The 26,285-nt window shown below is 38.1% G+C and overlaps 1 protein-coding gene across 1 annotated transcript in view; it reads left to right on the forward strand.

Moving 5' to 3' along the window:
* Nucleotides 1–26,285, forward strand: part of MCPH1 (microcephalin 1) — a 1,050,284-nt gene that overhangs the window by 359,792 nt on the left and 664,207 nt on the right. Inside the window, exon 10 of the mRNA XM_053710372.1 lies at nt 25,529–25,566. Coding sequence (XP_053566347.1) covers nt 25,529–25,566 — 38 coding nt within the window. The remainder of the gene's footprint in view (nt 1–25,528; nt 25,567–26,285) is intronic.

Here is a 26,285-nt window from a genome sequence, read left to right on the forward strand (position 1 = left end):
TTAACATGTATATCACTTTTTTATAGGATATCACCATGTATCTATTCTAGCACTACTAAATCATACGGAACAGTGATTACCACTTGTAATTTAATATACATGTTCTCTATGTGAACACCGATAGTTACTGGCAGCACAGGTCTAATCCCCTGGATGAGATATAAATTATTTAATAAAATAGAATATAGATAAGCACTTTAATGTTTTTCTCAATTGGAGAAAGAGGATTCACTAACAAGAAATTATTGTCTAGATACTGTGTCTCTTAATAACTTGTTAAAATAGATTCACCAAATAGTGAATTAACAATGCACATCATATATTTTCCAATATGTTATACCTGTTTATTATTTACATAAAATATCATGCCTTTACAACTAAAAAACATTTTATAAATCCTGCATTTCTGCCCTTACCCTTAGCAATTGCAACTGTCTGTTCAATTCTGGATTTATAAAAAACATTTTATAAATCCTGCACTTCTGCCCTCACCCTTAGCTATTGCAACTGTCTGTTCATTTCTGAGGTTCATTAATATGCACAATCTCAGTGTTTGACTGGCATCTATGTGGACCAATCACCTAACACTTCACATCAAAACACTTGATACACCCATTCAATGAATCAAGTGTGACAGGCAGCAAAAGCTGCATTCAAGACATCTGTTCACAAAACAGTTATGGCTCTATTATTTTTATGTTTAAGGAGTTACAGCTCTACTTTTGAAGTAATAGTACCAATACAAATATCAAATTAAACAGTTATGGAAAGTCTGCTCAAGACAATCATACGTTACCCTAATAAACCGTAAGTCAGCACTAATGTGTTATCTAACATTTGAGATCAATCAGCTAGTCTCAACAAGTGGCAACATTAATATTAAGAGTATCAGACTTGCAGCATACTGAGAAACTAAGGAGATTTAAATTGAGAGAATGTATAGGCAGTTATTTTAGATGCACTTTGGGTTTATGTATATAGATAAAAGCAATGGTTCTATGATTTATATCAATTTTTTAATATGTCCTATTGAGATAGACTTTGGACAAAAAATGTTATGTTTAATGTAGTTTTTTTAGTTATTTTGTATTGTATGTTTTTATACATCTATTTATAAATTGTATTTGTAAGGAGGTTCAACATGTAAATATCTTCTTACCTACATGTGTTTACAAAGGTTACCTTAACAACCACACAAAGGTGATTGTAGTTAGGTGTGTTTTTTTTGCCAATTGTGTTTCTGCTAATTGATTATCCAATCACAATAGCCCATTTGTTTTTAGATTTCTGTTAAATAGCAAGTGTTTTATAATGTTTGTCATAGCCTGATGAAACAGCCCTGAGTAGGCTGGGAAACTAGTTGCTGAGTTAATAAAGACTTTTTATACTTTTATACACTTGCTATTGTGTGTAATTTTTTTCACCTCCTGTGATAAATTATATCGTTGATCCTGGTTCCTGTTGAGGATTGCTGTTTTAAGTCTACTGGGCGACGTTTTGGCTCCAGTTTGCTGAGATTGCACCTGCAGGTGCCCACCATCTTGTAAGTGCAAGCTATTGGTATTATTTTCCCCTTGTCCTGGTGATATTGGGCCATGTTGTGTTGCTTTTTCCTTTATCCATAGGCACATATACATTGGAGTGTCAGAGGATTCCTGACTGTCTCTGCGCTTTGGATACAGTGTGCTGAACCACTGAGAAGTGTCAGTCTGCTCTACTAGCACCAGTGGGGTGCTTTATGTTTGTGAGTATTCACATTCTCATATTGCTGCTCATTTTACCTGTACTGGCGATATTAGGCCATGGTGGCACCTCTGTTTTCTATTCTTTTTTAGATTCTTTCTTCTGCTAGACGAGTTTCTGAATTATCTGCTCCTTTTCTGGTTTTTCATCAGGATAAGGCGGTTTTGCGGACTTCATTTAAATACTTACTTAAGGTTGTGAATTCTATTTTGTCTATAGAATATCTCAGCGATGTATTCCAATAATATTAGTACATCTCAGGAGTGCCCTCCAAGCGTGTTAGTATGATTTGATTATGAATATTAATATTTAATAATAACAAAAAAATATTTGACAATTATAGATATTAATATTCAATCACACTTTAAAATATTTACTAAATTCTGACCAGTTAATTTTTTATTAACACAATGATTATATTTATGCAGTAAACTGAATATATATATACAAAATAAACAAATAGAGTCCAGCACTATTTAACTTTTTTACCTGGCTGTGTGCTCGTTACAATGGGGTATCAGCAAAAACCCAAATAGATACAGTACATATGTAGAAAGTAAAAAGAGAAGTAAAGAAGGTTGGCGCTTACCACCTCTAGGGATCCGTGCTTTCAGGCTGCATTTGCTTCAGCGTAGGCACACGTCCTCGGTCCGGTAGTGCTTCCTGGAGCCCTGATCCTAACGCCTCCGCTTCTGGCGTATCCTGAGACCAAATGAAGAGAAAAGTAGATCCGGGCTAACAGGGACAAGCTCCTCAGAGATAAATAAATCCTCTAGATCCACTTCCAAAAGTGAGAAAAAGTAAGAGCCGGTCAATACATAAAAAAGCAGGATCTTTATTGGGTACTGATAAAAACAAGGTTAGAGACAAGGCTCCATTATAACAAGGTAAAGGCTACAGCTTGGCAGACTGCAGACATGTTTCGCGTGTGGCTACACGCTTGTTCACTGCTGTCTGAAAGCTGCACATTCAGCCTCTATTTAAAGGGGCCAAAATCAATTAAAAACAACATATAAGTTAACCCTTACCTTTCTAAATTAGCATACAATACACAAGATGGAAGAAAGTCAATGTCAGTTACAGAAAATAATTTAATTGTATAACTTAGCATTATAAAATCCTATATATTCTATAGATAAGCATATCAGATACAGTGTCACTATTTGAAGAAACTTTATTTCCCTGCAGGTAGTAATTTTTAGTTTTTTTATCACTTTTTTAAATGACTAGGTTATCATCACTCTACTTATTAATACCATTAAGGTGGCTAATATTTGTCACAAAATTGCTTTTTGAAGAGACTTTATTTCCCTACAGTTATTAATTTTGAGCTGTTTTATTACTTGATTAAATGAATAAGTTTACATCACTCTCCTTATTAATACCTTTAGGGTGGCTAGTATTTAATTCAAAGATCCATTTTGCTTCTTTGAAATTAAGTTTATATTCTCTATCTCCACCTCTTCTATTTTTTGGTACAAAATCAATTACCTGTATATGAAGCAAGGAGGCATCACCCTGGTGCATGGTTTTAAAGTGTCTTGAGACAGGGGTATCCCTATCTGGGTCCTCAATGTCTCTTATGTGCTCCAAAGCCCTGTCTTTGACACAGCGTTTGGTTCTACCAGTATATTGGATCTGGCACCCCCTACAGGTAAGGAGGTAAGTGACATATGTAGATTTACAATTTAGTTGAAATTTAATGTCATATTCTCGACCTGTTGTTGTGGACTTGAACTTATTACCCTCTTTTACATAATTACATGTTTTGCACCTTTGTGCTTTGCATTTAAAGAAACCCAGTCTGTTGGGTAACCATGTTTTTTTGTGTAAAGAGGGTAAGTCAGACGGGGCTACCATATTTCCAATAGTTAGACCTTTTCTTGACACAAATTTACAGCCCTCCCTTGAGGGCTAGAATGGGTAAGCTTTCTTTTATGATATTACACATTTTGTTGAACTCAAGGCTATAAGGGGTACTGAAAACTACCTTGTTCTTTGCTTTCTCCTTATGTTTACTACCATAATCATTTTTGTATTTTAACAGATTATCCCTAGGAATTTGATCCACTTTTTCCTTTGTGTTTTTTAGTAAAGATTCTGGATACCCCCTTTCTAATAACCTGTTTTCCAAAATTTTACACTGAGTTTCATAATTGTTCTCATTCAAACATATTCGTTTAGTTCTCAGGAACTGACCTTTTGGGATCGCCTTCTTCACATGCCCAGGGTGACATGATCTATAATTTAGAATCGTGTTTCCTCCAGTAGGTTTTCTATATACTGTAGTGTTTATTTTGTGTGAACTTGGGTCCACCACTAATTCCAGGTCCAAAAATTTGATGGAGGTTTTGTTATATTCTGCTGTGAATTTTAAATTCATGTCATTAGAATTTATATTTGTTAGGAATTTTTCCATAGTTGTTTCATCTCCATTCCACACCACCAACAGGTCATCAATGTATCTTCCATAATAAACAAAATGTTGTTTGAAAGGATTGCCATCTCCATAGACGTGGCAGGTCTCCCACCAACCCATGAACAGGTTGGCATAGGAGGGGGCAAATTTTGCCCCCATAGCCGTGCCACGCCTCTGGAGATAGCATCCCCCTCAAATATAAAAAAATTGTGTTGAAGTAAAAATTATATTGCTGTAAGTAAAAAATAAATAATATCTTTACTATAAATAGAAAAATTATTCAAAAAATAAGATACAGCTGTTAGACCCAGGTTATATACACTACATCCTTATGGTCTGAATAGGGACTATGATTTGTATTTGTTTTTATAAATTTTGATATTGAATTGGGGTGATATTCAGTATGGCACCACTAGAGGCCGCTAACAGAAAATGTAAATACTTTTATTGTCATATCTGGATTGGTATGGGTTAATTCAATTAATAATGTGAGCTGAAATTTGATTGGTTCAATCACCCTTTTTAAATGTGTGTTTTACTGTTTTTAAACTATGCATGATTAAGGACCATGTAGGTCCGAAACGTCGCTGTTTTAATGGTTGTGATATCACCAATAAAGAAATAATTCACCTTTAAGAATATTGATGCAGTGGTGCTGTTACTTTCTACATATGGACTATATATATATATATATATATATATATATATATATATATATATATATATATATATATATGTATATTTATCGATTATTACAATATAACACGCTATAAAAATCTTTAGATCAATTAATATTCAATTAAATTGCCTGCAATTCTGTACATGGGTAAAATATTATCTGTAAATTTACCTTAACTCAAAATGAATTACTTATTAAATATCACACTTGGATTTTACTAGAATTATTTATAATTAGCCAGAAATATTAACCAATTCAATACATAGCTTATTTAACAACGTTTGGGCAGTGCATATATCCAAATCTCACAATAAAATCTTAGCTTAACTCCCACAAATCTAAATGAATTTTCAGGAACATATCATTTAATTATCTAATCCAAAATATAGCCTTAGGTGACTTCAAATAATCAGTATACCCAATGTATGGCTTCATGTGGATACCCATTTGAGTGCTGAGCTACTGTCAACTTCTCTCTCTTCTTTTTTACATTTAGACTTCAAATAATCAACCAGAGATTTTTTACCTTATTAACGATTCAATATATCATTCAGTACAGCATTAATAATCTGACCTAGCCACAATAATACAATTTCTAAAACATTTTACCGTAAATTCAAATCAATTTATAAGCATAAAATACAAAATCTCTCTTTTCCACAATGGTCAAATTACTTAATGGTCAAATTACTTAATGTTAAATATGGTTATTTAATATTAATTGTTGGAACATGGGATAGGATTTTATTCAAATCTCTTCATTGCTCCAAAAAAGGAGGGAACTTTTAGACCAGTTTAGGATCTGAAGGCTCTAAACAGATTTGTCAAGAGTTCCTACTTTAAACATGAAAACTATTCAGACTATTCTGCCTTTTGTTCAGGAAGATCAGTTTATATCCACAATAGATTAAAAGGGTGTTCTTTTTTTATGTTCCAATTCACAAGTAACTCTATCATTTTCTGAGGTTTGCATTTCTGGAAAGGCATTTTCACTTTGTTGCTCTACCATATGGTATAGCTACAGCTCTGCGTATCTTCACAAAGGTTCTGGGTACCTTTTGGTTGGTGATCGGAATTTAGGGTATTGCTGTATTTATTTACTTCTTCAGTGGTGCAGGGATCATACTGTTTTAGAATATTTTTCTAGATCACAGAGCAGGTCGGTCTTTCTCTTGGAGGCTGGATCATCACTATATTATAAATGGAGCTTCTTTTTCTCATATTACTTGGACTGCGATCACTACAGATGCAAGTTTGGGAGCAGTCTGGGTGTCTCTAAGAGCACAGGGAGTTTGGGAGGCAAAGTTGCCAATAAATATTTTAGAATTTTGTGCTATTCTCAGAGCTCTTTAGAGTTGGTCTCAGTTGAAAAGGGAGTCTCATCTCTGTTTCCAATCAGATGATGTCACAACAGTGGGTTATATCAGGGGGGGGGGGGGGCTGGCAGCTCTTTGGCCATGAGGGAAGTGTGTCTGATTCTCTGATTTGCAGAAGCCAATGTTTGTCTAATTTCTGTTGTTTCTGTTGTCCAGGAGTGAACTATAAATCATATTTTCTCAGTCATCAGTCTCTGCTTCCAGCTGAATGGTCTCTTCATCAGGATGTTTTTCTTAAGCTTGTGGATATTTGGGGTCTCCCATAGATAATTTCTTGTTTAAACAAAATGCTGAGGTGCTTTGCTAGGTCCCCGGATCCTCAGGTGGAGTTTGTTGATGCTCTAGTACAGAGCTTTCCAAACTTTTTATGTTGGTGACACACTTTTTAGACCTACATCATTTCGCGACACAGTAATTCAGTTTTACTAGCAAAAAGGAGGTTAAACTAACTTGTTTTAAGAGATACGGACACATACATGAATCGTATAATAATGAAATGTATTTACAAGTAACAGTATGTATGTGCAAGAATTAAAAAAAGTTTAATAACACCAATAGCTACTTGATATTTTAATGGGATGTATGAGGTTAATGGGATGTATGAGGTTGATGGGATGAACACAGTTTCTGAATATTTGGTGGAATATTAGATAAAGACACTCACATTTCATCATCAAGCATTTCTTAAGCTTCCACTTCCTATCCATATATCAAGAGCAGGAGCAGCAATGCATTACTGGGAGCTATATGCAAAAAACCAACACTTTGACTTCTGACTTCAGCTCAGCGTTTAAGCTACCGCCCTCAGAGCTCTGCGAGTCCGACTGACTACAAACACACTGCTGTCCCACTCACTGACTATACATGTAGTCACAAGCCAATTGAGGAGACTACACGTGCAGTCAGGGGCCAATGTGCCGCCAATGGGAATAGTTTCAGTTCCCGCTGTGCTGCGTTAATAGGTTAAGATGATCTGTGTCCCCCTAGGTATCAATCACGTGTCAACCATGTGATATGGGTAGCAGGCAGGCTGAAAGTCAGAAACCAAAAAAAAAAATAAAAAAAAAAATTGTGCTGAAGCAGGGACACACCTACACACTGCTGCCGACACACTAGTGTGTCCCGACACACAGTTTGGAAAGCACTGCTCTAGTAGCTCCTTAGTCCTTTAAGCTTGCCTTTGTGTTTACTCCTCTGGTTTTTGTTCCCCAGAATAATTTCCAAGATCAGTCAAGGGGAATCATCAGTAATTCTGATTGCTCCAGCTTTGCTTCGAAGGTTTGGTATGCAGATTTGGTTGTTGTGTTCTGTTGCCTTCCTTGACCTTTTCCTCAATGGCCAAACCTTTTGTAGCAAGGTCCGTTTATCCATACGATCTCAAGTCTCTAAGCTTGATGGCTTAGTTCTTAGACATAGAGGTTTTTCTGATTCTGTGATTGAGACTTTGATTTAGGCTCGTAAGCCTCTTTGTCAAGGATTATTTATCATAAGTATTGCATAACCTTTATTTCTTTCATGTAATTGTCAAGAGTCCATGAGCTAGTGACAAATGGGATATGCAATCCTACCAGGAGGGGCAAAGTTTCCCAAACCTCAAAATGCCTATAAATACACCCCTCACCACACCCACAATTCAGTTTTACAAACTTTGCCTCCTATGGAGGTGGTGAAGTAAGTTTGTGCTAAGATTTCTATGTTGATATGCGCTTCTCAGCATTGTTGAAGCCCGATTCCTCTCAGAGTACAGCGAATGTCAGAGGGACGTCAAGGGAGTATCACTTATTGAATACAATGATTTCCCTAACGGGGGTCTATTTCATGGGTTCTCTGTTATCGGTCGTAGAGATTCATCTCCTACCTCCCTTTTCAGATCGACGATATACTCTCAATTTACCATTACCTCTACTGATAACTGTTTCTGTACTGGTTTGGCTATCTGCTATATGTGGATGGGTGTCTTTTGGTAAGTATGTTTTTTATTTCTTAAAGACACCTCAGCTATGGTTTGGCACTTTATGCATTTATATAAAGTTCTAAATATATGTATTGTACTTATATTTGCCATGAGTCAGGTTCATGTATTTCCTTCTGCATACTGTCAGTTTCATATTTGGGTAATATAAACATCTTTTAAAGAAATGTTTTTCTTACCTGGGGTTTAGTCTTTTTTCAATTGACTACTTCTTGCAAATTGCGGGCAGCATTAGGCCCGCGGGTACGTCAAATGCTAAACTTTATTGCGTCTTTCTTGGCGCGAAAATATTTTTGGTGCGGAAAAATATGTCTATGACGCAACTTTGTCATTTCCGGCATCATACTTCACGCAGAGACCTTTCACATGGTTGCGTCATTAGTGACGCGAGTGTGTCATTTACGGTTATTTTTTGGTGCCAAAAAGTTGACGTTACGTTGTGCGTCATACTTGGCGCCAAACTTTTTCATTATTTCAATACCCCATCGATGTTTGCCTCTTGATTTTTTCTCTATCAGAGGCCTATGCTGTTTGCTTTTTTTCCCATTCCTGAAACTATCATATAAGGAAATAGATAATTTTGCTTTATATGTTGTTTTTCTCTTACATTTTGCAAGATGTCTCTATCTGATCCTGCCTCAGAAGTTTCTGCTGGAACATTGCTGCCTGACATCGGTCTTACCAAAGCTAAGTGCATTTGTTGTAAAATTGTTGAAATTATTTCGCCGAATGTCAATAGTTGTCATAATAAACTTTTACATGCAGTTAGTGTATCCATCAGTAATAGAACATTGCCAGTTGTAGTTCCTTCAACTTCTAATGTGCATGATATACCTGTAAATTTAAGAATTTGTTTCTGATTCTATTTTGAAGGCTTTGTCTGCATTTCCACCTTCTAATAAACGTAAAGGTCTTTTAAAACTTCATTTAGTTGATGAAATTTCAAATGACCAACAACATAATTTATCCTCTTCTGATGATGATCTATCTGATACAGAAGATCCTTCCTCAGACATTGACACTGACAAATCTACTTATTTATTTTAAATAGAGTGTATGGGTTCTTTATTAAAAGAAGTGTTAATTATTTTGGATATTGAGGTAACCAGTCCTATTGACGTTCAGTCTAATAAACGTTTAAATGCTGTTTTTAAACCTCCTGTGGTTTCTCCAGGGGTTTTTCCTATTTCTGATATGATTTCTAGGGAATGGAATAAGCCAGGTACTTGTTTTATTCCTTCTTCAAAGTTTAAAAAATTGTATCCTTTACCAGCAAAATCTATAGAGTTTTGGGAAAAATATCCCCAAAGTTGATGGGGCTATTTCTACTCTTACTAAACGTACCACTATTCCTATGGAAGATAGTATTTCTTTTAAGGATCCTTTAGATAAGAAGCTTGATTCTTATCTAAGGAAGGCCTATTTTTATTCAGGTCATCTTCCTCAGACCTGCAATTTCTTTGGCTGATGTTGCGGCTGCATCAACCTTCTGGTTGGAGAATTTAGCGCAACAGGAATTGGATTCTGACTTATCTAGCATTATTCGCCTATTGCAATATGCTAATCAATTTATTTGTGATGCAATTTTTGATATTTTCAAAATTGATGTTAGATCCATGTCTTTAGCTATTTTAGCTAGAAGAGCTTTGTGGCTTAAATCTTGGAATGCTGATATGACATCTAAATCTAGATTACTATCTCTTTCTTTCCAAAGAATTTATTTATTTGGTTCTCAGTTGGATTCTATTATTTCAACTGTCACTGGAGGAAAAGAGTTTTTTCTGCCTCAGGATTAAAACCGAAGGGTAAATCTAAGGCTTCTAACCATTTTCGTTCCTTTCGTCAGAATAAGGAACAAAACCTCAATCTTTCCCCCAAGGAGTCTGCTTCTAATTGGAAGCCTTCCTCAAATTGGAATAAATCCAAGCCATTTAGGAAACCAAAGTCAGCCCCTAAGTCCGCATGAAGGTGCGGCCCTCATTCCAGCCCAGCTGGTAGGGGGCAGTTTAAGGATTTTCAAGGATATTTGGATAAAATCTGTCCAAAATCAATGGATTCAGAGCATTGTCTCTCAAGGGTATCGAATAGGATTCAGAGTAAGACCTCCTGTGAGAAGATTTTTTCTCTCACGTATCCCAGTAAATCCAGTAAAAGCTCAGGCTTTCCTGAAGTGTGTTTCAGACCTGGAGTCTTCAGGGTAATCATGCCAGTTCCTCCTCAGGAACAAGGTTTGGGGTTTCATTCAAATCTATTCATTGTACCAAAGAAGGAAAATTTATTCAGACCAGTTCTGGATCTGAAAATTTTGAATCGCTATGTAGAGTACCAACTTTCAAGATGGTGACTATGAGGACTATTCTGCCTTTTGTTCAGCAAGGACATTATATGTCCACAATAGACTTGCAGGATACATACCTTCATATTCCAATTCATCCAGAACATTATCAGTTTCTGAGATTCTCTTTTCTAAACAAGCATTACCAATTTGTTGCTCTTCCATTTGGCCTAGCAACTGCTGCAAGAATCTTTTTCAAAGGTTCTGGGTGCCCTACTCTCTGTAATAAGAGAACAGGGTATTGTGGTTTTTCCTTATCTGAACGATATCTTGGTACTAGCTCAGTCTTTGCATACTGCAGAATCTCACACAAATCAACTAGTGTTGTTTCTTTGGAAACATGGCTGGAGGATCAATTTACCAAAGGTTTCTTGATTCCTCAGACAAGGGTCACCTTTTTAGACGTTTAAAATTGGTTGCAGCATGCCGGCACCTTCAGTCTCAGTCATTCCCTTCAGTGGCTATGTGCATGGAAGTTTTAGTTCTCATGACTGCAGCATCGGACGTGATCCCCTTTACTCGTTTTCACATGAGACCTCTACAGCTTTGTATGCTGAATGAATGTATGACACTCTCTGACATGGTGGATAGATCACCATCGTTTAGTTCAAGGGTCTTCTTTTGTTCGGCCAACCTGGACTGTGATCACAACAGATGTGAGTCTTTCAGGTTGGGGAGCTGTTTGGGGATCTCTGACAGCACAAGGGGTTTGGGAATCTCAAGAGGCGAGATTACCAATAAATATTTTGTTAAATCATCATTTGTTTTCAGACAGACAATATCACAACAGTGGCATATGTCAATCATCATGGTGGGACTCACAGTCCCCAAGCTATGAAAGAAGTATTTCAGATACTTGTTTGGGCGGAATCCAACTCTTGTCTAATCTCTGCGGTGCATATCCCAGGTGTAGACAATTGGGAGGCGGATTATCTCAGCCGCCAGACTTTACATCCAGGGGAGTGGTCTCTCCATCCAAATGTGTTTTCTCAGATTGTTCAGTTGTGGGGTCTTCCAGAGATAGATCTCATGGCCTCTCTTCTAAACAAGAAACTTCCCATATACCTGTCCAGGTCCAGGGATGTTCAGGCGGAAGCAGTGGATGCGCTGACACTTCCTTGGTGTTATCATCCTGCTTACATTTTTCCGCCTCTAGTTCTCCTTCCAAGAGTGATCTCCAAAATCATCATGGAACAATCATTTGTGTTGCTGGTGGCTCCAGCATGGCCACACAGGTTTTGGTATGCGGATCTGGTTCGGATGTCCAGTTGCCCGCCTTGGCCACTTCCGTTCGGCCAGACCTATTATCTCAAGGTCCGTTTTTCCATCAGGATCTCAAATCATTAAATTTGAAGGTATGGAAATTGAACGCTTAGTACTAAGTCATAGAGGTTTCTCTGACTCAGTGATTAATACTATGTTACAAGCTCGTAAATCTGTTTCTAGAAAGATTTATTATAGAGTTTGGAAGACTTACATTTCATGGTGTTCTTCTCATAAATTCTCCTGGCATTCTTTTAGAATTCCTATAATTTTACAGTTTTCTTCAGGACGGTTTGGATAAGGGTTTGTCTGCAAGTTCCTTGAAAGGACAAATCTCCACTCTTTCTGTTTTATTTCACAGAAAGATTGCTATACTTCCTGATATACACTGTTTTGTACAGGCTTTAGTTCTTATTCAGTCTGTTATTTAATCAATTTCTCCTCCTTGGAGCCTTAATTTGGTTCTGACTGCTTTACAGGTTCTTCCATTTGAACCTATGCATTTTTTGGACATATAAACTACTTTCTTGGAAAGTGTTGTTCCTTTTGGCCATCTCTTCTGCTAGAAGAGTTTCTGAGTTATCTGCTCTTTCTTGTGAGTCTCATTTTCTGATTTTTTTATCAGGATAAGGCAGTTTTGCAGACTTCTTTTTAATTTTTACCTAAGGTTGTGAATTCTAACAACATTAGTATAGAAATTGTTGTCCCTTCCTTGTGTCCTAATCCTAAGAATTCTTTGGAATGTTCCTTACATTCTTTGGATGTGGTAAGAACTTTGATATATTATGTGGAAGCTACTAAAGATTTCAGGAAGACTTCCAGTCTATTTGTTTTATTTTCTGTCCTAGGAAAGGTCAGAAGGCTTCTGCTATTTCCTTGGCTTCGTGGTTGAAACTTTTGATTCATCAAGCTTATTTTGAGTCAGGTCAGGCCCCGCCTCAGAGAATTACAGCTCATTCTACTAGATCAGTCTCCACTTCGTGGACTTTTAAGAATGAAGCTTCAGTTGATCTGATTTGCAAAGCGGCAACTTGGTCCTCTTTGCATACATTTACTAAATTCTACCGTTTTGATGTATTTGCTTCTTCGGAAGCAGTTTTTGGTAGAAAAGTTCTTCAGGCAGCTGTTTCAGTTTGATATTTCTGCTTTTGATTTAAGTTTTTTTTCTTTCAAAGATGTATCGAGTCCACGGATTCATCCATACTTGTGGGATATTCTCCTTCCTAACAGGAAGTGGCAAAGAGAGCACCTACAGCAGAGCTGTCTATATAGCTCCTCCCTTAGCTCCACCCCCCCAGTCATTCTCTTTGCCTGCTTAACTGCTAGGAAGGGTAAAGTGAGTGTGGTGACAAAAATGTTAGTTTTTTTTTTCTCAAGCAAAAGTTTATTTTAAATGGTACCGGTGTGTACTATTTACTCTCTGGCAGAAAAGGGATGAAGATTTTTGCAAGGAGGATGATGATTTTAGCACTTTGTGACTAAAATCCACTGCTGTTCTCACAAGGGCTAAAGAGTACAGGAAAACTTCAGTTGGGGGAACGGTTTTGCAGGCTAAACTGCTTTGAGGTATGTTCAGTCTATTTTTTTCTAGACAGACTGTGTTAATTCTAGAAAAGGCTGGCAATATCCCCATGAGGGAAGGGTAAGCTGTATTCAGAGACTTAGTAGGAATCCCAGCTTGCACAAAGGGCTCATTAGTTACTGGTGACACTGATAAGGAAAAACGTTTTTATTGTTATTGCAAATATAATGTTTTTGAGGGACTTTAAGGGGTCTTTGTGGTTTGTTTAAGGGTTATTAAACCACATGGCTAGTTTAAGAAACACTCTTTTGTGTTTCTTTTAGGCCCCATAACATTGAGTGAGGTGGGAGGGGCCTATTTTCACGCCTCAGTTGCGCAGTTTCTTTTCCTCAGAGACATCCAGCTGCTTCTCCAGAGGTTCCTACTCTGAGGGCTGTAAATAATTTTTTTTCCCAACAAATCATTCATAAAGGGCAGGTAGGCGCCACTACAGAGCTGTGGCAAGGTGCTGAACGTTTTTTACCGGCTTTTGACGATTTGTCAATCCGGTTTTTACTTTAAGGGGTTAATTGTTCATTTGCATAGCTGTGCAAAGTTACTAAGGCTTTATGATGCTACTGTAAAAATTTTGTTGAGTTTACTGCTTTTTTACACTGTTTTGCAGAGTTTGTGCAGCTTTTTTTCTCTTAAAGGCACAGTACCATTTTTTTCTAAGTGTTATTTGCTTTGATTAAAGTGTTTTCCAAGCTTGCTTTTTACATTACTAGACTGTTTAACATGTTTGACACCAAGGAAAATCCTTGTTCAATGTGTTTAGAAGCCATTGTGGAACCCCCTCTTAGAATGTGTCCCACTTGCACTGATATGTCTATAAATTATAAAGAGCATATTTTAGCACTTAAAAATATAGCAATAGATGATTCTCAGACAGAAGGAAATGAGTGTTTGACATCTAGCTCTCCCCATGTGTCATAACCAGTAACGCCCGCACAAGTGATGCCAAGTACCTCTAGTGCGTCAAATTCATTTCTTTACAAGACATGGCCACAGTTATGAAAAAAACCCTCACAGAGGTTTTCTCTAAACTGCCTGGTTTACAAGGAAAGTGTGCCAGCTCTGGGTTAAGAACAAGTACTGAGCAGTCTGACGCTTTAGTAGCCGTATCTGATATACCCTCACAATGTTCTGAAGTAGGGGTAAGGGATTTGTTATCTGAGGGAGAAATTTCTGATTCAGGAAAGACGCTCCCTCAGACAGATTCTGATATGACGGCCTTCAAATTTAAGTTTGAACCCCTCCGCTTATTGCTCAGGGAGGTATTAGCGACTCTAGATGATTGTGACCCTATAGTGGTCCCAGAGAAATTGTGTAAAATGGACAAATACTTGCAGGTTAATGTTTACACTGATATTTTTCCAGTCCCTAAGAGGATTGTGAATATTGTTACTAAGGAGTGGGATAAACCAGGCTCCCCCTCCTGTTTTTAAGAAAATGTTTCCCATATCTGACACCATGTGGGACTCGTGGAAGACGGTTCCTAAGGTGGAGGGAGCTATGTCTACTCTATCTAAGCATACAACTATACCTATCGAAGACAGTTGTGCTTTCAAAGATCCTATGGATAAAAAAATAGAGGGTCTCCTGAAGAAAATTTTTGTTCATCAAGGCTTTCTTCTCCAACCTATTGCGTGCATTGTTCCTGTAACTACTGCAGCTGCTTTCTGGTTCGAGGCTCTAGAAGAGGCTCTTCAGATGGAGACTGAATTAGATGATATTATGGATAGAATTAAGGCCCTTAAGTTTTCTAATTCTTTCATTACAGATGCCGCTTTCCAACTGGCTAAGTTTGCGGCAGAGAATTCGGGTTTTGCCATTTTAGCATGCAGGGCGTTATAGCTTAAGTCCTGGTCTGCTGATGTATCATCAAAATCTAAACTTTTGAACATCCCTTTCAAAGGAAAGACCCTATTCGGGCCTGAACTGAAAGAGATTATTTCAGACATCACTGGAGGGAAAGGCCATGCTCTCCCTCAGGATAAAACAAATAAATTGATGACCAAACAAAATAATTTTCGTTCCTTTTGGAACTTCAAGGGTGGTCCCGATTCAGCTTCCCCTGCTGCAAAGCAAGAGGGGAATTTTGCCCAATCCAAGTGAGTCTGGAGACCTAACCAGGCTTGGAACAAGGGTAAACAGGCCAAGAAGCCTGCAGCTGCCTCTAAGACAGCATGAAGGGGTAGCCCCCGATCCGGGACCGGATCTAGTAGGGGGCAGACTCTCTCTCTAAGCTCAGGCTTGGGCAAGAAATGTCCACGATTCCTGTGCTTTAGAAATTGTATCCCGGGGATATCTTCTGGACTTCAAAGACTCTCCCCCAAGGGGGAGGTTTGACATTTCTCATTTGTCTGCAAACCAGACAAAGAGAGAGGCGTTCTTACGCTGTGTAGAAGACCTACATACCATGGGAGTGATCCGCCCAGTTCCAAAAGCGGAACAAGGGCTAGGGTTTTACTCAAACCTGTTTGTGGTTCCCAAAAAAGAGGGAACTTTCAGACCAATCTTGGATCTCAAAATTCTAAACAAATTCCTCAGAGTACCATCATTCAAGATGGAGACTATTCAGACTATTCTGCCATTGATCCAGGAGGGTCAATATATGACTACCGTGGACTTAAAGGATGCGTATCTACACATCCCTATTCACAGAGATCATCATCAATTCCTCAGATTCGCCTTTCTGGACAGGCATTTTAAGTTTGTGGCCCTTCCCTTCGGGTTGGCCACGGCTCCCAGAATTTTCACAAAGGTGCTAGGGTCCCTTTTAGCGGTTCTAAGACCGCAGGGCATAGCAGTGGCGCCTTATCTAGATGACATCTTAATTCAGGCGTCGACTTTCCAGCTAGCCAAGTCTCACACGGACATCGTGTTGGCTTTTCAAAGATCTCACGGGTGGAAGGTGAACATAAAAAAGAGTTTCCTTCCTAGGGACTCTGACAGACGCGGTAGAAATGAAAATATTTCTGACGGAGGTCAGAATGTCAAAACTCTTAACCACTTGCCGAGCTCTTCATTCCATTCCACGGCCATCAGTGGCTCAGTGTATGGAGGTAATCGGACTCATGGTAGCGGCAATGGACAAAGTCCCTTTTGCCCGCTTACACCTCAGACCACTGCAACTATGCATGCTCAAGCAGTGGAATGGGAATTATGCAGATTTATCTCCTCAACTGCATCTGGACCAGGAGACCAGAGACTCTCTTCTCTGGTGGTTGTCTCAGGACCACCTGTCTCAGGGAATGTGTTTCCACAGGCCAGAGTGGCTCATAGTAACGACAGATGCCAGCCTGCTAGGCTGGGGTGCAGTCTGGAACTCCCTGAAAACATAGGGCTTATGGTCTCGGGAGGAAACTCTCCTCCCGATAAACATTCTAGAACTGAGAGCGATATTCAATGTGCTTCAGGCAAGGCCTCAGCTAGCTGCGGCCAAATTCATCAGATTTCAGTCGGACAACATCACGACTGTGGCTTTTATCAATCATCAAGGAGAAACACAGAGTTCTCTAGCGATTATGGAGGTAACCAAAATAATCCTATGGGCGGAGGATCACTCTTGCCATCTCTCAGCAATCCATATCCCAGGGGTAGAGAACTGGGAGGCGGATTTCCTAAGTCGTCAGACTTTTCATCCAGGGGAGTGGGAGCTCCATCCGGAGGTATTTGCCCAGCTTACTCAGCTATGGGGCACACCAGAATTGGATCTGATGGAGTCCCGGCAGAACGCCAAACTTCCTCGTTACGGGTCCAGGTCCCGGGATCCCCAGGCGGTACTGATAGATGCTCTTGCAGTGCCCTGGTCCTTCAATCTGGCCTATGTATTTCCACCGTTTCCTCTCCTCCCATGTCTGGTTGCCAGAATCAAGCAGGAGAGAGCTTTGGTGATTCTGATAGCACCTGCGTGGCCACGCAGGACTTGGTATGCATACCTAGTGGACATGTCATCAGTTCCACCATGGATTCTGCCAATGAGGCAGGACCTTCTAATCCAAGGTCCTTTCAAACATCCAAATCTAATTTCTCTGTGCCTGACTGCTTGGAGATTGAACGCCTGATTTTATCAAAGCGTGGTTTCTCTGAGTCGGTCATTGATACCCTGATTCAGGCTAGAAAGCCTGTCACCAGGAAAATCTAACATAAGATTTGGCGCAAATATTTTTATTGGTGTGAATCCAAGGGTTACTCATGGAATAAGATTAGGATTCCTAGAATATTGTCTTTTCTCCAAGAAGGATTGGAGAAGGGATTATCAGCTAGTTCCTTAAAAGGACAGATTTCTGCATTTTCTATTCTTTTACACAAGCGTCTGGCAGATGTTCTAGACGTTCAAGCATTTAGTCAGGCTTTAGTCAGAATCAAGCCTGTATTCAAACCTGTTGCTCCTCCATGGAGCTTAAACTTAGTTCTTAAAGTTCTTCAAGGGGTTCCGTTTGAACCTATGCATTCCATAGATATTAAGCTTCTATCTTGGAAAGTTCTGGTTTTAGTAGCTATCTCTTCGGCTCGAAGAGTTTCTGAGTTATCTGCTTTACAGTGTGACTCACCTTATCTTGTTTTCCATGCAGATAAGGTGGTTTTACGTACCAAACCTGGATTCCTTCCTAAGGTTGTTTCTAATAGGAATATCAATCAGGAAATTGTTGTTCCTTCACTGTGTCCTAATCCTTCTTCAAAGAAGGAACGTCTGTTGCACAATCTTGATGTGGTTCGTGTTTTAAAGTTCTACTTGCAAGCAACCAAATATTTCCATCAAACATCTTCATTGTTTGTTGTCTATTCTGGTAAGCAGAGAGGTCAAAAGGCTAAGGCTACCTCTCTTTCTTTTTGGCTGAAAAGCATCATCCGTTTGGCTTATGAGACTGCTGACCAGCAGCCTCCTGAAAGAATTACTGCTCATTCTACTAGAGCAGTGGCTTCCACATGGGCTTTTAAAAATGAGGCTTCTGTTGAACAGATTTGTAAGGCGGCGACTTGGTCTTCGCTTCATACTTTTTCCAAATTTTCCAAATTCGATACTTTTGCTTCTTCAGAGACTATTTTTAGGAGAAAGGTTCTACAAGCGGTGGTGCCTTCCGTTTAAGGTACCTGTCTTGTTCCTCCCTTCATCCGTGTCCTAAAGCTTTAGTATTGGTATCCCACAAGTATGGATGACACCGTGGACTCAATACATCTTACAAGAGAAAACAGAATTTATGCTTACCTGATAAATTTCTTTCTCTTGTGATGTATCGAGTCCATGGTTCGCCCTGTCTGTTTAAGACAGGTAGTATATTTTTATTTTAAAAACTTCAGTCACCTCTGCACCCTATAGTTTCTCCTTTTTCTTCCTAGCCTTTGGTCGAATGACTGGGGGGCGGAGCTAAGGGAGGAGCTATATAGACAGCTCTGCTGTGGGTGCTCTCTTTGCCACTTCCTGTTAGGAAGGAGAATATCCCACAAGTATGGATGAATCTGTGGATTCGATACATCACAAGAGAAAGAAATTTATCAGGTAAGCATAAATTCTGTTTTTTGGGTTGTGGATTAATTTTTTTCAGCAGATTATGGCTGTTTTTATTTTATTCCCTCCCTCTCTAGTGACTCTTGAGTGGAGATCCACATCTTGGGTATTGATATCCCATATGTCACTAGCTCATGGACTCTTGCCAATTACATGAAAGAAAACATAATTTATGTAAGAACTTACCTGATAAATTCATTTCTTTCATATTGGCAAGAGTCCATGAGGCCCACCCTTTTTATGGTGGTTATAATTTTTTGTATAAAGCACAATTATTTCCAAATTTCCTTTGTTGATGCTTTCTACTCCTTTCTTTATCACCCCACTGCTTGGCTATTCGTTAAACTTAATTGTGGGTGTGGTGAGGGGTGTATTTATAGGCATTTTGAGGTTTGGGAAATTTTGCCCCTCCTGGTAAGATTGTATATCCTATACATCACTAGCTCATGGACTCTTGCCAATATGAAAGAAATGAATTTATCAGGTAAGTTCTTACATAAATTATATTTTTTTGGTGTACGGATCATTGCTTTTCTAGGCATTCTTTCAGCTTTCCAAGGTCTGGATAATGGCCTATCTCCCAATTATTTGAAAAGGCAGATTTCTTCTCTTTCAGCTTTGTTTCATAGGAAAATTGCTAATCTTTCTGACATTCATGATTTTGTTTGGGCTTTGGCACGTATTAAGTCTGTTATTAAGCCAATTTTTCCACCTTGGAATCTTAATTTTGTGTTGAAGGTTTTGCAGGCTCCTCTGTTCGAGCCTTTTGAATAAGGTGGACATTAAGCAATGAAGGCATTGTTTCTTTTGGCTATCTCTTCTGATAGAAGAGTTTCTGAATTGCCTGTCCTTTCTTGTGCTTCTCATTTTCTATTAGAATAAGGCAGTTTTAAGGACCAAGTTTGACTTTTTGCCTATGGTTGAGAAATTGTTGTTCCTACTTTGTGTCCTAATCCTAATAATTCTTCTGAAAGGCTACTTCACAATTTGAATGTTGTTAGGGCATTGGAGTATTCTGATGATGATGCTATTAAGGATTTAAGACAACCTTCTAGTTTGTTCATTTTTTAGTTTCTAAGAGGGGGCAGAAAGCTACTGCCATTTTCTTCGCTTTTTGGTTGAAACTTTTGATTCATAAAGCTTACTTGGAGGTGGGATTAGTGCTCATTCTACCAGATCAGTTGTCACTTCTTGGGCTTTCAAGAATGAGGCTTCTGTTTACCAAATATGCAAAACAGCAAAGCTACTTGGTCTTCTTTGCAAAATTTTACTAAATTTTATCATTTTGATGGGGTTTTTTTTCTTTGGGAGGAAAGTCCTTCAGACAGTGATCTCAGCTTAAAGGGACAGTCTAGTCCAAAATAAACTTTCATGATTCAGATAAGGAATGCAATTTTAAATAATTTTTAAATTTACTTTTATCACCAATTTTGCTTTGTTCTCTTGGCATTCTTAGTTGAAAGCTAAACCTAGGAGGTTCATATGCTAATTTCTAAGCCCTTGAAGGCCGCCTCTTCTCTCAGGGCATTTTGACAGTTTTTCACCACCAGAGGGTGTTAGTTCATGTGTGTCATATAGATAACACCATGCTCATGCACGTGGAGTTCAGGTGAGCCAGCTCTGATTGGCTAAAATGGATGTCTGTCAAAAGAACTGAAATAAGGGGACAGTTTGCAGAGGATTAGATACAAGGTAATCACAGAGGTAAAACGTGTGTTTATACAACTATGTTGGTTGTGCAAAACTAGGGAATGGGTAATAAAAGGATTATCTATCTTTTTAAACAATAAAAATTCTGGTGTAGACTGTCCCTTTAATGGGTTTTTTTTTTTTTTGCTTGTCATTTTAAGTGCAAGAAAAATAACTTCTAATTTATTTTTTGTGTTTTGTTTGGATTGTGGATTTTCTTTGTGATTTTTTTTTTTTTATACTTTTTATCATAAATTTTGTTTTTTAGATATGAGGTTGTTTAAAACCTATGGAAAAAAAACAGGTTGATAGTTTAAGCAATCATGAAAATAATCAAACTATGTAATATTGTTGTTGGCCAGTTGGAGCATTAGAATTTTAATTGATTATTATGTAAAGAGTTAATCAGTTAATCACTACACCTGTTTCTTAAAGGGACACTAAACCCAATTTTTTTCTTCATGATTCAGATAGAGCATGCAATTTTAAGCAACTTTCTAATTTACTCCTATTATCAAATTGTCTTCCTTCTCTTGGTATCTTTATTTGAAATGCAAGAATGTAAGTTTAGATGCTGGCCCATTTTTGGTGAATAACCTGGGTTATTCTTGCTGATTGGTGGATAAATTCATCCACCAATAAAAGTGCTGCCCAGTGTCATGAACCAAAAAATAAGCTTAGATTCCTTTTTTAAATAAAGATAGCAAGTGAACGAAGAAAAAAATGATAATAGGAGTAAAATGTATGTGAATTGTCTTGTTTAGGCATGCATCTGATCTGAGAAGCTGTTGAAGTTCACATTTAAAAAATTATAACCACTTGTTAGTCATCTGAGTCGCCTGTAGTTATGCCCTCCCTACCTGAGGGGCAGGAGACATCTTAACCCAAAATTTCTAACCGGACAGACTCTAAGGGCCTGATGATAAAATATTTTCTTTCATGTAATTAACAAGAGTCCATGAGCTAGTGACGTATGGGATATACATTCCTACCAGGAGGGGCAAAGTTTCCCAAACCTTAAAATGCCTATAAATACACCCCTCACCACACCCACAAATCAGTTTTTACAAACTTTGCCTCCAAGGGAGGTGGTGAAGTAAGTTTGTGCTAGATTCTACGTTGATATGCGCTCCGCAGCAAGTTGGAGCCCGGTTTTCCTCTCAGCGTGCAGTGAATGTCAGAGGGATGTGAAGAGAGTATTGCCTATTGAATGCAGTGATCTCCTTCTACGGGGTCTATTTCATAAGGTTCTCTGTTATCGGTCGTAGAGATTCATCTCTTACCTCCCTTTTCAGATCGACGATATACTCTTATATTTACCATTACCTCTACTGATTCTCGTTTCAGTACTGGTTTGGCTTTCTACAAACATGTAGATGAGTGTCCTGGGGTAAGTAAGTCTTATTTCTGTGACACTCTAAGCTATGGTTGGGCACTTTATTTATAAAGTTCTAAATATATGTATTCAAACATTTATTTGCCTTGACTCAGAATGTTCAACTTTCCTTATTTTCAGACAGTCAGTTTCATATTTGGGATTATGCATTGAATTATCATATTTTTCTTACCTCAAAAATTTGACTTTTTTCCCTGTGGGCTGTTAGGCTCGCGGGGGCTGAAAATGCTTCATTTTATTGCGTCATTCTTGGCGCGGACTTTTTTGGCGCAAAAATTCTTTTCCGTTTCCGGCGTCATACGTGTCGCCGGAAGTTGCGTCATTTTTTGACGTTATTTTGCGCCAAAAATGTCGGCGTTCATTTGTTTTCAGACAGACAATGTCACAACTGTGGCATACATCAATCATCAAGGAGGGACTCACAGTCCTCTGGCTATGAAAGAAGTATCTCGAATTTTGGTTTGGGCGGAATCCAGCTCCTGTCTAATCTCTGCGGTTCATATCCCAGGTGTAGACAATTGGGAAGCGGATTATCTCAGTCGCCAAACGTTGCATCCGGGCGAATGGTCTCTTCACCCAGAGGTATTTCTTCAGATTGTTCAAATATGGGGGCTCCCAGAGATAGATCTGATGGCCTCTCATCTAAACAAGAAACTTCCCAGGTATCTGTCCAGATCCCGGGATCCTCAGGCGGAGGCAGTGGATGCATTATCACTTCCTTGGAAGTATCATCCTGCCTATATCTTTCCGCCTCTAGTTCTTCTTCCAAGAGTAATCTCCAAGATTCTGAGGGAATGCTCGTTTGTTCTGCTAATAGCTCCGGCATGGCCTCACAGGTTTTGGTATGCGGATCTTGTCCGGATGGCATCTTGCCAACCATGGACTCTTCCGTTAAGACCAGACCTTCTGTCGCAAGGTCCTTTTTTCCATCCGGATCTGAAATCCTTAAATTTAAAGGTATGGAGATTGAACGCTTGATTCTTGGTCAAAGAGATTTCTCTGACTCCGTGATTAATACTATGTTACAGGCTCGTAAATCTGTATCTCGAGAGATATATTATAGAGTCTGGAAGACTTATATTTCTTGGTGTCTTTCTCATCATTTTTCTTGGCATTCTTTTAGAATACCGAGAATTTTACAGTTTCTTCAGGATGGTTTAGATAAGGGTTTGTCCGCAAGTTCTTTGAAAGGACAAATCTCCGCTCTTTCTGTTCTTTTTCACAGAAAGATTGCTATTCTTCCTGATATTCATTGTTTTGTACAAGCTTTGGTTCGTATAAAACCTGTCATTAAGTCAATTTCTCCTCCTTGGAGTTTGAATTTGGTTCTGGGAGCTCTTCATGCTCCTCCGTTTGAACCTATGCATTCATTGGACATTAAATTACTTTCTTGGAAAGTTTTGTTCCTTTTGGCCATCTCTTCTGCTAGAAGAGTTTCTGAATTATCTGCTCTTTCTTGTGAGTCTCCTTTTCTGATTTTTCATCAGGATAAGGCGGTGTTGCGAACTTCTTTTGAATTTTTACCTAAAGTTGTGAATTCCAACAACATTAGTAGAGAAATTGTGGTTCCTTCATTATGTCCTAATCCTAAGAATTCTAAGGAGAAATTGTTGCATTCTTTGGATGTTGTTAGAGCTTTGAAATATTATGTTGAAGCTACGAAATCTTTCCGTAAGACTTCTAGTCTATTTGTTATCTTTTCCGGTTCTAGGAAAGGCCAGAAAGCTTCTGCCATTTCTTTGGCATCTTGGTTGAAATCTTTAATTCATCTTGCCTATGTTGAGTCGGGTAAAATTCCGCCTCAGAGAATTACAGCTCATTCTACTAGGTCAGTATCTACTTCCTGGGCGTTTAGGAATGAAGCTTCGGTTGACCAGATCTGCAAAGCAGCAACTTGGTCCTCTTTGCATACTTTTACTAAATTCTACCATTTTGATGTATTTTCTTCTTCTGAAGCAGTTTTTGGTAGAAAAGTTCTTCAGGCAGCGGTTTCAGTTTGAATCTTCTGCTTATGTTTTTCGTTAAACTTTATTTTGGGTGTGGATTATTTTCAGCAGGAATTGGCTGTCTTTATTTTATCCCTCCCTCTCTAGTGACTCTTGTGTGGAAAGATCCACATCTTGGGTAGTCATTATCCCATACGTCACTAGCTCATGGACTCTTGTTAATTACATGAAAGAAAACATAATTTATGTACGAACTTACCTGATAAATTCATTTCTTTCATATTAACAAGAGTCCATGAGGCCCACCCTTTTTTGTGGTGGTTATCATTTTTTTTTTTGTATAAAGCACAATTATTCCAATTCCTTATTTTATATGCTTCGCACTTTGTTTCTTATCACCCCACTTCTTGGCTATTCGTTAAACTGATTTGTGGGTGTGGTGAGGGGTGTATTTATAGGCATTTTAAGGTTTGGGAAACTTTGCCCCTCCTGGTAGGAATGTATATCCCATACGTCACTAGCTCATGGACTCTTGTTAATATGAAAGAAATGAATTTATCAGGTAAGTTCTTTCATAAATTATGTTATTTTGCTTGGAGAGAAATTGTAGTGCAGACTCCCACAAGATTCTAGACAAGCCCAGTGCAATATATAAAAAAATAAAATCCAAAGCACAAAGTGTTACTGCAACAGAACTGTCATGTCAATCAGTGCTATATTGCACTGGGCTTATCTGTCCTTCACATACAGAAATGCAGGGTACACCCCTTGAAGAAGTGTAATCTACCTTTTTTTTTAAATCTTACAAGAAATATTGCTGTGCTGAAAGCTCATTTTATATAATCTCATCTGAGCAGAGATCTTTATATCATCAGGCCTTAGGTTAAAAGACACCTGCAGACTATTTAAATGGTAAATTCCTTACCTACCCAGGTGTGAGGCTTTCTGAAGCTGTCGCAGACCAATCCTGCACTGAATGCAAATGCATCAACAGCTCTGCAGGGAGCTATTTAGCAGTGTAAATGAGTCATCCATTGTGAGGAGGACCATGTTGATGTAATGCTGGGGGCAGGTCTGGCCTTGCATCATGCACAAATAATAATGATGGCAACTGGGTGGGGCTAAGGCAACCAGCTTGGTCTGCAACTGTCTCCAGTCTACCACCACAGGTTATATAACTGCTTTAAGGTGTCCTTTAGATATATAGTTGCCATAAAGGCGGTGCAGAGGCATAATTTTGATCTAAGGACTTGCTGTATACCTGGAAATTAATTACCATGTAGTATTTTTTTTTTTCGCACAACAGGTCCTCTCTTCAATAGTTCCACCACTGTGTGCATTAACACAATTTGTTCATCTGACCTGTTTTTTTTGTTTGTTTTTTGTTCTTTATTAAAAAATATCCTCTTTAGGCTGTATTTATGTGTTAACTATAACAATCTGTATTGTAGTCTATATTATATTTGTTTTATGTTTGATGGATGTAATAAATCACCCAAACTATAAAAAGTAAACAAAGTTGCATTAGCATGTGATAATTTAGTTTAAAATCGTATTATATTATGTTTTTTATAAAATATGAAAGATTTGTTCAAAATTTTTATAATATAATTTTTTTTTTTCTGCTGTTACAGATTTCTGGATCCTTGGTCATGACAAGTATGTGCGCTGAGTAAGTATTTCCATTTCTCATGTTTACTTCAAATTAAAATACTGTTTATTTTGTAAGTGTTCCACTTTACCATAAGCTAAGGGAGTATCTTTTTTTAATCTGGATATATTCAGATTTGCTGTAAGATAAATTGGATATCCTCAGTTGTGCATGATATTTTAAATGGCTCATTTTTAAAACTATAGAGCTTACGGGCATGTTCTTAAATATTCTTTAAGAATCATATATAGTGAAATTCAAAGTTTATGTTCATCATTTTTTGTGTCATTAAAACAATTTTCTTTCATCAAATGTGTTATGTTTATAATTTAAAAACTTAAAGGGTCATTAAATACAGCAAAAGTGCATAATCAACAAATTAATAACAAAAAGTCAACACTGACTAGGTTTTAAATGAACAGTATATATTTTTTCTGACATTTTTAGTTCCTTTTCATTTCCATGTACCCTGTATCCACATGACAGTCAGCCAATCACAGACTATTATATGGATATGAGCTGCGGACATGCTCAGTAGATGCTGGTGTCCCAGAAAGTGGGCATCTTAGACTGTGCACGCTCCACCAACAAAGACCAGCTGCCCTTTTACAATTGTTTGTTTGCATGGGAACTTAAACAGCTAAAGGCTTTGAATAACATGTATCTTGATATTCTCACGTCTGAATAACATGTATCTTGATATTCTCATGCCTGAATAACATGTATCTTGATATTCTCAC

Source organism: Bombina bombina, chromosome 4 (genome assembly GCF_027579735.1).
Source record: "Bombina bombina isolate aBomBom1 chromosome 4, aBomBom1.pri, whole genome shotgun sequence".
Taxonomy (NCBI): Eukaryota; Metazoa; Chordata; class Amphibia; order Anura; family Bombinatoridae; genus Bombina; species Bombina bombina.